Source organism: Pteronotus mesoamericanus, unplaced genomic scaffold (assembly GCF_021234165.1).
Source record: "Pteronotus mesoamericanus isolate MK-2021 breed Mesoamerican mustached bat unplaced genomic scaffold, CSHL_Meso_final scaffold_167, whole genome shotgun sequence".
NCBI classification, from domain to species: domain Eukaryota; kingdom Metazoa; phylum Chordata; class Mammalia; order Chiroptera; family Mormoopidae; genus Pteronotus; species Pteronotus mesoamericanus.
Genome location: NW_026555308.1, coordinates 41,802,761 through 41,820,197, shown reverse-complemented (window position 1 = coordinate 41,820,197; position 17,437 = coordinate 41,802,761). Strand labels below are relative to the sequence as shown.

General features: G+C 36.8%; 1 protein-coding gene across 1 annotated transcript; it reads left to right on the top strand.

Annotated features, from left to right (window-relative positions):
- Positions 1-10,315: 10,315 nt before the first annotated feature.
- On the top strand, positions 10,316-11,309 carry LOC129083503 (ADP/ATP translocase 2-like). The gene is given in 2 exon segments (XM_054589335.1): positions 10,316-10,433; positions 10,436-11,309. Coding segments are annotated over 2 exon segments (891 nt in total). The 3' UTR covers positions 11,209-11,309.
- The last annotated feature ends 6,128 nt before the right edge of the window (positions 11,310-17,437 follow it).

Here is a 17,437-nt window from a genome sequence, read left to right as displayed (position 1 = left end):
TCCTCCCCCAAAAAACTCCAGAGGCCAGGAACCGGCCATTGTCCCTTTTCTGAGCCTTCCCCAACACACAGCCACAGAGAGGCAACACTATATCAAAGACTCCATCAACCTGGTTCACATGGGCTGCCCCACCCAGATGATTACCTAAGGCTCCACCACATCCAACTTGTAGGTGCACTTTTCTATAATAGGCCATAGTACTAAGACAGGAAGTCAAAACAGCTGATGAAGCTGATGTGGATGAAGCTGAGAATTAAATCAATGATTGGAACATAAGAAAAAAATATTCAATCAGAACAAGAAAATAAAAGAATTTTTAAAAAATGAGGAAAGGCTAAAGAGCCTCTGTGAGATCTTCAAATGTACCAACATTCGAATCATAGGGGTGCTGGAAGGGAAAGAGAAAGAGAAAGAGCAAGAACTTGAAAACTTATTTGAAAAAATAATGAAAGAAAACTTGGTGAAGGAAATAGGCATACAAGTCCAGAAAGCACAGAGAGTCCCAAACAAGATGTACCCAAAGAGGACCACACCAAGACACATCATAAATAAAATGCCAAGGTTTAAAGATAAAAAGAATCTTAAAAGCAGCAAGAGAAAAGCAGAGAGTTACCTGCAAAGGAGTATCTATAAGATGGGTAACTGATTTGTCAAAAGAAATTTGCAGGCAAGAAGGGATTGGCAAGAAGTATTCAAAGTGAGGTAAAGCAAAGACCTATAACCCAGATTACTCTATCCAGCAAAGATACCATTTAGAATTGAAGGGCAGATATAGTGCTTCCCAGACAAGGTAAAGCTAAAGGAGTTCATCATCACCAAGCCATTATTATATGGAATGTTAAAGGGACTTATTTAAGAAAAAGAAGATCAAAACTATGAACATTAAAATGGCAACAAATTCACAGTTATCAACCACTGAATCTAAAAAAAACCTAAGCAAGCAAGCAGAACAGAAACAGAATCATAGATATGGAGATCATTTGGAGGGTTATCAGTGGGGATAGGAAAGGGGGTGAATGGGGGAAAAGGTGCAAGGATTAAGAAGTACAAATTGGTAGGTACAGAATAGACAGGGGAATGATTAAGAACAGCATAGGAATTGGGGTAGCCAAAGAACTTAGATGCATGACCCATGGATGTGAACTAAGGTGAGGGATTGCTTGAGAGAACAGGGGGTGCTGGGTGGAGTGGGGCAAAAGGGGAAAAATTGGGACAACTGTAATAGTATAATCAATAAAATATATTAAAAGATAAATTAATTGGGTAATTAAAGTCAAGGTGTTTAACTTATGTTTTTGCTTAAGACTCACATATTTATCTTTTTCTCTACTTAAATGAAATTAATAAAACCAAAGATCTTTTACCATTTATATTTTTTCCATTCTGTTCCTAGTTATATCCTATATTATAACTGATGTTCTCTTGTTTTCAATGGGAAAGCAGGGTCTTTAGAAAAAAGAATTAAGTTACATGTGTCTCCCTAACCAATTTCATGTTTTCCCTCCTTAGTTTAATAACAGTTGGGTTTCTTATTATATAATTCTAAAATAGTCACTTACTCACAATAAACAAAGGTCGGAGTATGAAAATTACTTCTAATGACTCAAATGGTGAGCTGCAGTTCTACATATTGACAAATTTGTGGCATCAGTAAAATAACTAAATATTGATACTCCAGATTTATTTGCTCCACTCCCAAGACTGATTACTAGTAGCAGGGAAAAATTAATATCCCTTCCTGACATGTTCCCTGTAGAAAATGGATTTTATCTCCCAATCTGGAGATAAAACAATTATAACCAGGATGCACAAACAGGATGAATTCAAAGAACCACTTAAATTGATATGTAATCCCTCCTGGGACAAATTCAGGATGACAAAGAAAGGTGCTGACACTGGTAACTCACCTCTCCTCTGATACTGTTGCCTTTTATTAATCCCTGGATTAGGAGACTTTTGTCTTCTGTTGCCTCTTCAGCCCAGTGATCAAACATTGTTATTTGTCACTATTCAGAGAGTAGATAATCCTTCTAGGATACAGAAAGGGATAATAAAGTAATTTTTTAAAAGTTACTTTCCTCTCTAAAAATACAAAGTTAGAGTCTTACCTAAGTGTGAAAACAATGGAAGAAATGACTTGGGAATCTGTTCTCTTTAATTTCATAAAGTACAAAAATTCCCTCAACTTTCTGGAAGGACATTTTTATCATTTTATCACCTGTGTTACCTCAAGTGTCTTTGGGTTTCAACTGTTGTACTTGCATTTTACTTTTTGTAAATCATTTTTAATTTTGTTTGTTGTGTGTTTGTTCACTTATGCCTCCAGCATGCAGTGATGCCGATGCAACCCTCTTCGGGGTCCATTAGTTCCCACTAACTACATATAAGACAAAGGTACAGGGTTAAAAATTATATTGCCTAAAACCCAATTGTCAAAGCAGACATAAACATAACCTCTTTCTAATTTAGTTGTCCAACAACACTTGTTATTAAGGGTCACTCTCCCACTCCTACCTGAAACGTGGGAATAAGCAAAATAGGAGTCTTAGTCTTTTGCCCCATCCAGGGGGATTGATTCAAAAAGTTTGAGAACCACTGTTATAGGAAGCACGCCACCCTCTGTGACTTCTTTTCCTTTCATCCCTGTCTTATAGATTCATTTCAACCTTATTTTGAAAAAGCGCGCGCGCGCGTGTGTGTGTGTATGTGTGTATTGGCTTCCTCCCAATTCCTATTGTTTTGCTAATGATTTTCACTGACAAATCAATATAGTATTTCCTCCTATGTTCTTCTATGTTTATAAAAATTAATATCCCAAAACATTAATAAATCAGGTCTAATTTGAATAATTTGCATATTTATTGAACTAAAAACTGAAGGAGGCTTTGCTGATGTGCTATCAGGTCATACAACTGCAGATCGTGATAATTGTCATTTTCATGTGCTGAGGGTCTAAAGGAACTCTATATCTCAAATTAATATAATTGTTTTCCATGTCAGCTATGAAAGGATAAATAACATTCTCTCCATCACCAACCAACATTCTATACAAAATAAAAGGAAAAAGTTTACTTTTGATGTCTTAAGGGAAGTAAACTGTGTCACTAAAGCTATGTGGAGCACATAGTCATTGGAAAGTGACAACAATCTATAAAGAGATATAAGAAAATTTATTATTTCAACAGGAACTTTAATTCTAAGGGAAATTAACCCTAAAACCTACTTTAAATTGTATTGCCTATTTCATGTTGTTTCATCTACTTTCATTACTAACCAGCTTCCCCTCACCCCTGAAATGTCTCATTTCTGACTGTGCCTTTCTTTTCCAGACTATACTCAACAATATTAAGATATGCTTCATAGTTTCTTCTTATAAATGTAGGTTTAGAGAATAGTCTATGAAGAAAATTAATAATCCTTTCCAGGCATGTTAGGGAATTTGCTAGTAACAAGTTGGAGAATGATTACTTTGAATAGAAACTTTGAAGGGTGGGTTAATGGGAAAATAAAATAAAATAAGAGTATGGAATACATTTTGTGGGAATCCATTAGTGATGCATACTTGTGTGTGAAAGAAAGAACGTGAGAGACAGAGAGAGTGCTAAAGCTGTGCCTTGTGTATGCTATAATAGAAAATAATTTTCAAAAAATACCAAACAATTTCAAACTTCTAGCTTATTCTCTTCCTTTGGTATAGAAACCATAATCCACAAAAACAAGTAAAAAATTTTAGGATTGGAATTCTGGCAGCCTTCTGACTAGACTGAGGCAAGCATTGAGGTTTGGTTTGTGATCTCAGCCAAAGGACAGAAAGCTTGAAAGGAGGGGGAAAAATTGAGAAATTACTTTAATGTTTTGGGAGTAGGGTCTTTCTAATGCCACTCAGTCCAGAAACTGTTTCTGCCCTTCAAAAGCAAACAACTCAACATCATTATTCATTAAGGTAATTCAAATTAAAGTCATAAGATACAATTACACACTTACTAGAATGGCTAAATTTTTTAAAATTATATAGCAAGTGTTGGCAAGGATGTGGAACAACCAATATTCTCTTATACTCATGCCAGAAATGCAGATTAGTACAGCTACCGAGGAAAATATGCGGCCAGTTTCTTATAAAATTAAACAAGTGGTTGCCATATGATCCAGCAATCTCAATCCTAGGTGTTTACTAAAAAGAAATTAAAACATATGTTTACACGAAAGTCTGTATGCAAATATTTATAGAAGTCTTATATATAATTGTCAAAACATGCACACCACTAATTTTTTCACTGGCGAATGAATAAATTGTGGTATCCACATATTGATTAAATTTTTAACACATTATGCTAAGTGAAATAAGTCAGATTCAGAAGTCAGAATCAAAATGATACATACTGTACGATTCCCTTTGCATGACTTTCCCAAAATGGCAAAACTGGTGTAAGCAAGCAAACTGGGGCTCAGCCATGTGGTACTTTGACGCGTGACACAACAATTAGTATTAAAGGAAACAGGTTTTTATTAACAGCCTTCCAACCTCAGGGGGACTGAGAGCATCCCTGCTCAGAGCCCTGCCCTCTCATAAGACCCAGCATTTCCCTTTCTCCCCAAAATGCTATAAGCTAAAACCATGCGCTGAAGTTCCCCATATCCTTATGTGTTCCTAAACCGACTGTGTAAGCAGATCTCCATCCTCTTTGAAATTTATACTCATGGGTTTGAGTGGCCATCCTCTCTTAGCAGTTCTCTCCTTCAGGATCTGGGGTACATTGTTCTCAGCCTCCGCATAATCGTGCAGGGAAACATGTGCTGTGTTACACTAGATCATGGTAGAGTCCAGGGAGGGACACATCCTAAGAGAATGGCTTCTCCCTGAGTCCTTTAGAGACGCAGGAATCTGCAGTTCAGCATTCCCAGTCACAGTTCAGCTCCCAGCATCTCCCACAAATCCGTGCTTGGTTAAGCAGGTCCCTGCACAGCTCCATCAGCTCTCTACTTACACCCCTTCAGACCACATGGCTGCTTTCTCCCTTTCAGTCTGCATGGCTTCTACTCCGAACCGCATGTCACCTCTTTATACACTAGACCTCATGACAGACTGCACCCCTTCTCTTTTAGCCCGCCCTTATTTTAAATGCTTGGCCCAGAACTTCCGATGTGATGTCATATCCAGCCCCTCCTATGATTGTCACTTTTGACAGTTCCCTGTAACTTTTTCCTTCTTTTGGCTGCCATCTTTTGTAGGGCCAGAGTTCCGGGCCCTACAAACAGACATCGGGGTGGGCATCCACCTCCCCTGGCTATGTCATAAGCCGCTATACACTCTTAAAGTCACAAAGACCTTCTGCTCTGGGCCACAGCCCTCTCAATTCAAGAAAGGCACAGCTATTAACTTGCCCTTGTTATGCAAAGTATCCTAAAGTATCATCCACTACCACCTTCTCCCAATCAAAGGTTTGGTGATTTTCTCCTATTTTCTGGGAACCCGTGACCTGCACCCCGTTATACTGTAGCCAGAATTTAGCAGTGTGGGGATGAATTTACCACAAAAAGGCAAAATAAAAATCAGGGGAAGTTAGAAATATTCTATATTCTGATTGTGGTGGTAGTTATATAACTGAGTGTAACTGTCAAACCTCATAGAATTAACCACTGAAAGGACAAATTTTACACTGAATAAATGATATGTCAATAAACCTTACTTGAGAAGAAAGGAATATAGGACAATAATTTATAAAACATCTAACCTAAACCCTTCAAAAAGTAAATGTCATGAAAACAAAAGTAGAATATCTGAACTAGATCTAAAAAGACTGAAGAAACAAAAATACCAAATGAAGTGTACGAACCAAGAATGGATTCTGGTTTAAAATAATTTAACAAAACAACTAAGAAAGTTGTTTTTGGCCCTGGCTGGTGTGGTTCAGTGGATTGAGAGCTGACCTGCAAACCAAAAGGTCACTGGTTCGATTCCCAGTCAAGGTACATACCTCGGTTATAGGCCAGGTCCCCAGGAGGGGGCTCATGAGAGGCAACCACACATTGTTTCTCTCCCTCTCTTTCCCCTTCCCTTCCCCTTTCTCTAAAAATAAATAAATTTTTAATTAAAAAAATGTATATGTATAATTATTATATATAAATCTATCTTTAGAAACTCCTAAATTATTCAGTGTTTATATATCATATTGCTAAAGTGAGACTTGTTAATATTTGTACCCATATTTGTTAATAGACTCACTGGTAAATTAAGTGGGGGAGCAGGAATTAGAAGAACCCAAGTGGAAATTTACAAGCAGAAATTTCATTTAGTACTCCATATTTAATACTTTATATACTTTAAAGTGCTAAAAGACCTCTAGGTAATTTCTACTTTTCTTGTGGTAAAAGAGTTAAGGTGGATAGGAAGATATCTAAAACCTTATCATTTTTGATCCTCAGTCTCATATCTGTACATTGCAACCAAAATTTTTTTCAAGACATTTGACTCTTTCTAAAATCAAATCCTCCTTAAATGGATGAATATCTACACTGAGGTATTCACAATAGCACACTATTGCATTTGAAGGCAATTTCAGAAAAAAGATTTTGAGAAACATTTTCAGCAATAATAGCATCATTGGAAAAATATATGAAATCTATGGATAATATAGTTAGTTCCCAATACAACAGAATAAATAAAAATCATTTGTAAATTGTTCCTCATCTTGTAGTAATAAGAAATTATGAAAATAGGACCTTTTCCTCTTCTATTTGAGAAAGTTATAGAGATGTTACAAAGGTTTTTAATTAACATAAGTTCCTTGAAATGCGTAACACATTTTTCCCACAGCCATATTGTTAACATGTTAGTAGGACATGAAGGTCATATTGGAAAAGTTCACTCAACCCAAGTGTGAGTGAGCTGTAGTGCTAACAGTAGGCCTCGATAAATATTTGTAGAAAGAGAGTGAATGAATCGATGAATCAATAGGAATGACCAGTTACTGGATCATGAACTCTGGGAGGAAGGAACTGGTCTTCCTTATTTATATTTCTGTCCCTAATACCCTGCCCTATAGTTGGTGATCAATAAATATTAAATGAATAACCCAAGAGCTATATTCACTTTCCCTGGGTATGGAACTAAACTTTTAATAATAACTTATATTTGCTTTAATCCATTTTTAAAAGATACTTTTAAAAGATAAAATTATAAATGTTATACAAAAATAAAATAAATGTGTTAAAGAATGTTTTAACTCAATTTCTGAGGGAACTAGGAAAGTATAAAAATCCAGTTCAAGGAGATTCTGAGGATTATGACATAAATAGAGGCAATCAGGAGTGCTGAAATGAACTTGTTAACCAGATAATAAAAAAAATGGGGTCAAAACTCAAAGGAAAATAATCAATTGCATCTTCAGCAAAAATCATTTGTATAACCCATGGTTCACTGCAACTAATAGAGTGGCAAACTTACTCACAAGCAATGAAAGTTACAAATAATGACAGAGTAGTCTAGACAACACCTAGCATATCATAGGACACCCAGTAATATTTTTTCCTTTGCCATTTTAAGGTATTTCACAATTTTTCCTGATAGTCTTCTCCCCTTCTAATAATAATTTCAAAGATTACTCTTAATCACACACACAAAAATGGCTGGTTTCATTAAGTTTGGCCTGATTGTTTACATATGAAAGGCAAGGGAAGGAATCCACAAACTGCAGCCCTTGGGCCAATTTCAGCCCTTCACCTGTTTGTTTGTTTGTTTGTTTGTTTTTGTACCTCCTGTGAGCTGATTGAATGTGGGAGGTGAAGGATGAATAAGGCAGGGGAGAGGAATGGGGGGAAAATTGGGACAACTGTAATTGAACAACAATAAGAAAAATCCTAGGGAGAAGTAATAGGTTCTTCTCATAGCCGAGTTCCTTCACTTTATTTATGATCAATAAATACTAACAGTATAAAAAAGTAAAATAAAAAGAATGGTTCTTAAATTTTACATGGTTAAAAAATATCAAAGGATGAATAATTTTTGTGACACAGGAAATCAAATTTCAGTCTTCATAATTAAAGATTTATTGGAATATAGCTATGCTCATTCATTAACTTTTTGTTTGTGGCTGCTTTATCACTACAGTGGCAGAGTTGAGAAGGTGTCACAGAGAACCTGTGGCTCAAAAGGCAAAGCCAGGTCCACCGTGAGACAACTGAAGTATTTGCCGCAGGCACAAGATTTAAGGGAGGCACAAGATTTTAAGTTATTTATTAAAAACTAATTAATAAATGATGAATGAATAATACATTGGTGCAATATTTTTAAAAATCAAAAGGAATGCAAAAAATTGAACAAAATGTAAACATTTTAAAATTTTTTAAAATCCTCACCTAAAGATATGTTTCTATTGATTCTAGAGAGAGGGGAATGTTTCTGTGAGAGAGAAACATTGATGGGCTGACCCCGATGGAACCCACAACCTAGGTATGTACTGTGATCAAGGATAGAATCTGCAATGTCTTGGTGTACAGGACAACGCTCCAACCAACTGAGCCACCCAGACAGGGCCAAAATGCCAAAATTTTAAACAGAGACAGGATCAATGTTACCGATTTTTTCCTTTTGTTTCAGGCTCCAATACAGCTTGGGATGGCACGGCTAAATCTTGCTCACCTTACCTGGCCCTGATGAAAGCCTTAAATATTTATTACTGGCTCTTAGAGAAAAGCTTATGAGCAAAAGTGTGAATCAGCCTTGTAAGTTTCCTTGAGTTTGCTATTCAAACTTAAGCACTAAGCATTAAGGCCACAAAAGAAAGTTCTGATGGGGAGATTTTGTAAGGAAGCCTAGACTGGCGTCTTAAAAGCTTCCATTTTTTTCTATCCTGAGGGTAAAGAATTGAGTACCAAAACTTCTCTTCACCAGATTTCTTCTGCATTACCTGCACATTGATGATCTTATCTTTTTTATTATTTTTGAGGTCCTCAAAATTGGCTGTTTCCAGACTGCCTAAGTGAACTTCCTTTTATCATTTGTAAGCTTGGGACCCTGGAAGCCAATTTTGCGTAGTTGGCTTAGTAGGTATTTGTTCCATATGTAAAGTCAACCTCTGTTTTCCATAAAGATGACCGGTCATAGCTGTTAAAAACATTCTCAATTTACATTTTCAAAGCAATTTGTCCAGTTATATCCTGGTATAAAGGCAGACCGATTCTTATTTAATATATTGTCATGTAACTGTATTGCCAAGAAAAGTAATGACTTAGTAAAAGTTTGTAAATTTGAGGAGTCAGTGAGAATCAAGTATCATGTGAAAAATGTTTTATTTCAGCTTACAAAAGAAGTCTACTTAATTATTGTGGGTTAGCTTGCTTAAGAAGAAAGAGAAATGGCTTTCTCATATATACAAGAAATAGAACAATAACTCATCAACAATATTCCAAACAGACAACCGCAATAAAATTTCCCTTATCATTCTACTCAATCCTTTCTAAATAACTTTTGCTGTGCTAGATCTTGGTTCGCTGTCTGCTCTTATAAAGGCACCAGTCTCTGTACTAAAAAAAGTTTTGGGAATTCTGATTCGGTTCGTTGGTAAGGTCTGAAAGTTATCTAAGTGATATCACCTCAGAAGCCTAAGCAAGAATCTGTTTTTTTTGAAATGCTGATAATTTGAAATGCATGTTATGGTCCTTTTCTACTAGTCTCTGGATTGTCTCTATTTGTTGAAGAAACAAACTCTGGACTGTAACTTAGAGCAGAGACCTCAGGAGGCAAGTATCAGAATAAAAAATTTTAAAAAACTATCTGTAGATTACAAAAACTCAAAGGCTGTATAGTTCATTTATTACTGCAACCAAAAATACCACAATGAAAGAAAGCAAAATTCTCTATTGGGGGGCAATGCATTACTATTTCATGAGTTTTTATCCAATTTTTGAAAGTAAAAACCCATTTTAGATAGCTAGGGCACTGGCCAAGCTCTAGGGAGATCCCATAACACATACAATCTCTGAAAATTTATCTCGACAACATTTAACAATACAAACATACTCGAGGGACCAGTAACAATCTCTCTGGTCTTACAGCTCTTCCTATCTAATTCTCACAATAGGGACATCTCAAACAACCCTAATTATTTCTAGCATCTCTTTTTATAACATGAAAAACCAAATCTTTATGATTTTTCCCTGGGTCTTTTTGAAAATCTTAAAGATACTTTGAGGTGTAAAAGATATCTTGAAGTTTTTATTATTCATTTTCTAAATTTGGGATTCCAGCTAGAGCCCTGGAGTCCCGGCCGGTTACGAACCAAATCCTGCGTTCTCCCGCTCCTTCTTTCCTTTGAACATGACAGATGCTGCTGTGTCCTCTGCCAAGGACTTCCTGGCAGGCGGAGTGGCCGCGGCCATCTCCAAGACAGCGGTAGCACCCATCGAGCGGGTCAAGCTGCTGCTGCAGGTGCAGCATCCAGTAAGCAAATCACCGCAGGTAAGCAATACAAGGGCATTATAGACTGCGTGGTTCGTATCCCCAAGGAGCAGGGAGTTCTGTCCTGGCGCGGTAACCTGGCCAATGTCATCAGATACTTCCCCACCCAGGCTCTCAACTTTGCCTTCAAAGATAAATACAAGCATATCTTCCTGGGTGGTGTGGACAAGAGAACCCACTTTTGGCGCTACTTTGCAGGAAATCTGGCATCAGGTGGTGCTGCTGGGGGGACCCCTTTGTGTTTTGTGCATCTTCTTGATTTTGCCCGTACCCGTCTAGCAGCTGATGTGGGCAAAGCTGGAGCTGAAAGGGAATTCAAAGGCCTCCAAGACTGCCTGATTAAGATCTACAAATCTGATGGGATCAAGGGCCTGTACCAAGGCTTTAATGTGTCTGTGCAGGGTATTATCATCTACCGAGCTGCCTACTTCGGTATCTATGACGCTGCAAAGGGAATGCTTCCAGATCCCAAGAATACTCACATCTTCATCAGCTGGATGATCGCACAGTCTGTCGCAACAGTGGCTGGGTTGACTTCTTATCCGTTTGACACTGTTCGACGCCGCATGATGATGCAGTCAGGGCGCAAAGGAACTGACATCATGTACACAGGCACACTCGACTGCTGGAGGAAAATTGCTCGTGATGAAGGAGGCAAAGCTTTTTTCAAGGGTGCATGGTCCAATGTTCTCAGAGGCATGGGTGGTGCTTTTGTGCTTGTCTTGTATGATGAAATCAAGAAGTTCACATAAATTATTTCATAGTCTTCCTCCTCCCCACCCCGTGAACAGGCATGTTGTATTATGTAACATATCTTGAGCATTCTTGACAGACTGTTGTTGGCTGTCTATTTATCAATAGCAACTATATACTAGTTGAAAATGGGAAGCAATAATATTCATCTGACCAGGTTTCTCTTAAAGCCATTTCCATGGTGATGGTGGGACTCAATTATATTTTTTATTTCAGTCACTCCTGATAAACAACAAATTTGAAGAAATAAAAAATATCTGAAGTATAAAATAAATAAATAAATAAATAAATTTAGCATTCCAGTATGAGGAAAGCAATTTCAAAAGAGTTGTCATAGTATCTTTAAACATTTAATTAAGGTAGGATCAATAAGTTAGTAAGAAACAATATTTGGACTTATTTAATCAAAGTGTCAATGAAAGATTTTTAAAATAAACATAGAAGGTAGCATGATTTTAAAGAAAACTAGCTCCTCAAACAAGACTTTCTTCATTTTTCTTAAATAATTAAGAACATAATAAAATCAACATAAAACACAAACAAAACTATTCTGATAAACCACAGAATCTCTGCTACATAGGCAGATAACATGAAAGCAGAAGGTGAACTTTGCATATTATAAATGAAGGTTAGTAAATCAATGAGCCAAGGAAGTAAGCATTAAACCTGAGTAATCGTTGGTAAAATTTAACATACTTTATAGGCTGTTTTCAAACTCAGGTATTGTAAAAACAAAGAAAGTAAAATTCACTTTTCAAGTCTTTTTTATTATACTATTTTATAATCTAGAATAAACTAACCCTTTTCTTAGGTACTCTTTAGTTCATTTGGGCTGCCATAACAAAATGCCACAGACTGGGCAGCTTAAACAACAAGCATTTATTTCTCATGGCTCTGCAAGGCACTGGCAGATTCAGTATCTGGTGAGGGCCTGCTTCTTGGTTCATAGACAGCTAACTCTATTTGTGTTCTCACATGTCCGGAAAGGGGTAAGGGAGCAGTCGGTAGAGCACTAATCCCATTTATGAGAGCTCTGCTGTTATCACTTTATCACCTCCAAAAAGCCTTACTTTCTAATACCATCACGTTGGGAACTGCGTTTCAACGTATATATTTGGAAGGATGTGAACATTCAGTTTATGACAAGGATGCAGTGCAGTCTTAGACCTCTAGGGTCCCTAAGACTCTTTCAGGGGATGTACAAACTAAAAACTATTTTTATAATAATATTAAACTGTTATTTGCCCATTTCATTTTCATTCTCTCAGAAGTGTACAGTACATAGGCTTTCACAACAGATTAAATGCAAAAGCAGACATGAGAATCCAGCTATTTTCTAGTAACTCAAACATTTAAAAAATGCTCCAAAATGTAAAACCATTCTTATATTTTTGGTTTTAGAAAATGCAGGGTTGTTGTTGTTTTTAAATGCTATTTGTTATTTTAATATGCAATCGGTTTATGTTACTGCTCTTTTTCAATTATTAAAAAAAATGTTTTTCACACTTTTTACACAAAAACTCTGCAGTCCCACTCCCCCCAATTTTTAAGTGTAAAGGAGTTCAGAGAATTTTTTAAATTTTTAAATTTTATTTTAGGGGGAAAAAACACTGCTTAAAAAACAAACAAACAAAGGACATGCACAATTTATTACCCTGTCATTTTGCTCCTATTAGAATCTAAACCACATCTAATAATTACAACTTTTAACAAAATAACTGACTTTTATTTGCTTCCAGCAGCAATAGATCATTGAACTGTGTATCATACACAAGCGTTTGAGCAACTAGCATGTGAAAACACATAACACAACTTTCTACAGCAATACACATCTCTTTTGTATCTAATTAAAGTGGCAAACATGAATACATTTATTAACATGACTGAAAATATAGACTCTTTGTAGCATAGAAATAAAATGAAAAGTAGATAAACTTCAAGCTTTTTTTATAATCAATGATTCAGTATTCTGATTTATCTAGAAATTGTCCTGTTATTCAATGATTACCTATTAATTAACTCAATTTAATAGTTTAAGGTCTTAAGTTACCTAAAGATCTTGGGAATTATCTTAAAGCTGACATACTACAAAACATAACTACTGTTGAAATTTAAAATTTCGTGATTCATTTTAATTGAACAAAATTTATATTTTTCAAAATCTTAAACATTGTATCAAAGTAATATCAACTTATTATTTAATGATCAATAAACCTGTAGCTTAGCAAAAACAAATTCAAGTAAAATAAAATGTAAATGAGGGGGTTCAGAGTATGCTACTGTGACATAAAAATTATTTTGAGTGGATGGCATTTGAATTCTTGACATCTTCCATCTGCTTGAAAGTACCGCCTCCCAAAAGAACTATAAAAAACAAAAAACAACTCAGTTGTCATAAATTATCTCCCTGGGAGAATCCAGGAGAGACTGACTCATCACTAGAGGTGAGAAGTCTGCATCACGGTAAACAGATATTGTCACAAAACCTCTATCTCCCATTCTATGGCTCATTAATATTTCCAAAAAGTAACTTGTTTTCCTGTAAGTGCTGTTCCCTTCCTTTCACCCTTGTTAAGATGGTATGTAAATCCCAAATTCTAACAGCCGTTTGAGTCACATTTTTCTGTGAGCTCTGGATGTAAGTACCTGAATAAAAATCCATCTTTTCTCTTGCTAATTTGTCTTTTTTCAATTGAATTAAAAAACCACTAAATCCTGAGCCTAAGAAGCCTGAGGAAACGTTTTTTATTCCATGACATACATTTATATCATACTTAACACTGATAAATCGGAGAGAAGACATAGCTCCTTTTTAAAATTATAATTATTAAAACTATTTTCATTCACCACACCTTTACCTTAAATATGTAAATTTGAATTTTTAAAATGTTTCATTTAATTGTTTCTGTTTATTTTTAAGTATAACATTTTTTAAAGTAATAAATATTTGATTCCCTTATTTTCTGGGAATTTAAGAATATTCAGTTTATATAAGCACTTAGTTATCAATAAATTACAGTATTTTGCCATATATAATAGGCACTTTTTTGCCCAAATTTCTAAGGGAAAAATAAGGATGCACATTATACCTGGGTAGTACTAATACTGTATCTATATAAATGTTTTTAATTCTTTTATTTATGCTGATGTGTTTAAGGTATAACTCTAGGAATCAATAATGATACCTGAATGCAAAATAATACCCTGGAATATGATAACCAGTTTTGTTTCTAAATATAAATAAGAAAATTTAGTTAAAAATTAAAAGGAAAGACTTTTTTCCTGAAAGTTGGGGCCAAAAACGTGGGTGCACATTATACACAGCCAAATACGATAATCAGAACACAGTTTAAGAAACATTATTAACTAGTATATAATATTCTCCAATGATAGGAATCACTTTTACAGTTATAAAATGAGAGGTAAAGGCCTTTCTGAATTGGAAACACATACGCACAGACACATGGAATACTTAGAGCTTCAGTTCTACAATACAACTTCAGCCATAGTGTAACAGGGTACAGAGTGAGGGGTTCCCAAAGTCCCCAAAGCCCATGGTTAGGGAGTGGGGGAAGAGATGCTACAGTGTTTAAGATATTTTGCATAACAAAAGGCAAGATTATAGCTGTGCTACTGCCCTGGGTAAAAGCTGTACCTGACTTCCAGAATGTATCCTGACCTGTGACATAGCCAGGGGAGACAGAGGCCCCTACATCACTGAGTCATTCTTGCTCCGACTAAGGATGGCAGCCAAATGAAGGTAAAGATATTGGGCAACTGCCAAAAGTAAGCCACAGTAGGAGGGACCGTTTATGAAGTCACATAGGAAGTTTCAGGTCAGCATTTAAAATAAGGGAGGGCTGAAAGAGAGAAGAATTTGGTCTGATATGCTGCCTGTAGTGAGATAGGAATGATGTGGGCTATAGCAGGAGGCAGCCATGAAGGTTGGTCATGAGGAGAGAGAAGGAGGAGGTAGCCATGACGAAGGGGCCTTGAGTCAGGAGAGGTTCTGCTAAGCTGCCTGTCGTGAGGGAGGAGCTACACCAGCTCCTCTGAGGATTAGGCCATGCAGCCTCATGTGATAAGGAAGTAGGCATGTGGTCTGTAGTGAAGTAACAGCTGTGTAGGAGAAACTGGTGTAAGGAGAGAGCTAATGGAGCTGTGTGGGGACCTGCCTAACCAAGCATGGATTAGTGGGAGATGCCCGGAATGCTGAACTGTGACCAGAGACTTCTGCTTCTCTGAGGGACATATGGAGAGGCCATGCTCTCAGGACTTGTGCTTTCTCGGACTTCACCATGATCCAGTGCAACATGGCACATACTTTCATGGACTATTACATGGAGACTGAGGACAACGTAGCCCAGATCCTGAAGGAGAGAGCTGCTGTGAGAGGATGGTGACTTTGAAACCCACAAGTGTACATTCCAGAGGGGATGGAGACCTGTTTGTGCAGCTGGCTTAAGAACAGATAAGGATATGCGGAACTATAGGGCTTGGTTTTCGCTTACAGCCTTTTGGGGAGCAAGGTAAGTACTGGGTCTCCTGGGAGAACAGAACTCCAAGCAAGAGTGCTACTAGCACCCCCATGGTTGGATCCTGCAAATAAAAACCTCTTTCCCTCAACACTAATTGTCAGATCATGCATCAAAGTTCCACATGCACAATTCCCAGTTTGCTCTATTACAATAGGTCAATATTAACTAAAGAAACACAAAAACATACTAGTCTATACAAGTTTGTGGCAATGGGGGAAAGAGTCAGCAAAGTGAAAGGTGTATGTTTAGGTATTTGCCTCTGGGAGCCACAGCAGACTTGTTGGGTCTGCCTTAGAGGTATATTTCTCCAAGATATGTGTTCATTTTGCTTTGTGGAGAAGCCATGGGGCATCTTGGAGTATGATCTCTTAAATTATTAAGATTTCAATTTTATAAAAGGGAAAACTAAGCTGTTAATTAAATGCAAAAACACATATCAAAGATCTTTTAAAAACTAATTAATTAATGAAGAAACCAAGAAATTGTTTTAAAAAACAGGTTGAAGGAAACATCGAAGAGCAGACAAAGATATAAGCAATCAGATATGTTGACATGAAATTGGCAGCAGACGTCAAAATGGTCAATATTCACAGGGCAATAATTAATTGCATCCCTTGTAGCAAAAATGCCTTTGTGTCTAATGGACAAGATATTATTTGCATTTGTGGAAGAGAAAAAATGTTTTCCTTGGCACTCTCAGGGTCCCTGACTGGGTCTGAAAATTAAACTGACAAAGATGAATTAACAGCAGAAAAGCATATGAGTTAATTCAATGTAAATTTTATGTGACATGGGAAACTTCGTAAAGAAATGAAGACCTAAAGAACCAGTTGAATTGGGGTGCTTTCATGCTAGGTCCACCGCAGAGTGGGTGCTCATGAGGAACGGTGAGAGGTCAAAGGGCGTGAGGTAAGTGTAGTAAACTGGAGGGAATTAAGCAAAGCCTGTTAGTCGGATTCTTGATGTCCCTTTGTATTGGAGTTACAGACGTTCCTTTCTTTTGGGTGGAGAGAGGGCACCTCTCACAAGAGTCTTACTACCTGCTTCAGGGGAGAAGGAGGAGGAGGAAGTTCAGAGATTCCTTCCTGCACCTGCCATTTTCTCAACCTCCTTCAGCTTAAAATATTCTGCACATCAAGGTGCCATATTTTGGTGTAGTGTGTCCTGAATCCTATCACATTACTATTTACTGTAGCTAACACAGTGATAAAATAGCCCTGAGATGACAAAGAGAAATTTTGAGATATTCTAAATTAAATTACAGCAGGTTAGAGGATGGAAAAAACCAAAAAGTGGTCTATCAGGTAAAAAAAAAGACAACATGTCCACCACTTCTCCCAGAGTTTTCAAATGTTTTTATACATCAATTTGGAGGGTCGGGGGACATGTAAGCCATTCTGCAAGGATTTACATTAGCTATAGACCAAGGGCTTGGGGCTAGTTCTGGGAGAGGAGCAGCAGAGTCTATAAAATTCATGCGTAAACTGGAAGCAGGGGCTCCCAACGTTCCACAGCCCCTGGCTATTCTCTCTCTTTAGATAATCTCAGGAGTAGCCAACTGGAAGTTAGTTTAATAATTCCAACAAATACTAAGGAACGTGAGCAATCTTTTGTTGGTTTTGCCTCTGGTCTGCTATAATTTAATTTAGGACATCTCAGAATTTTCTTCTTGTCAGAGACAATGAAACAG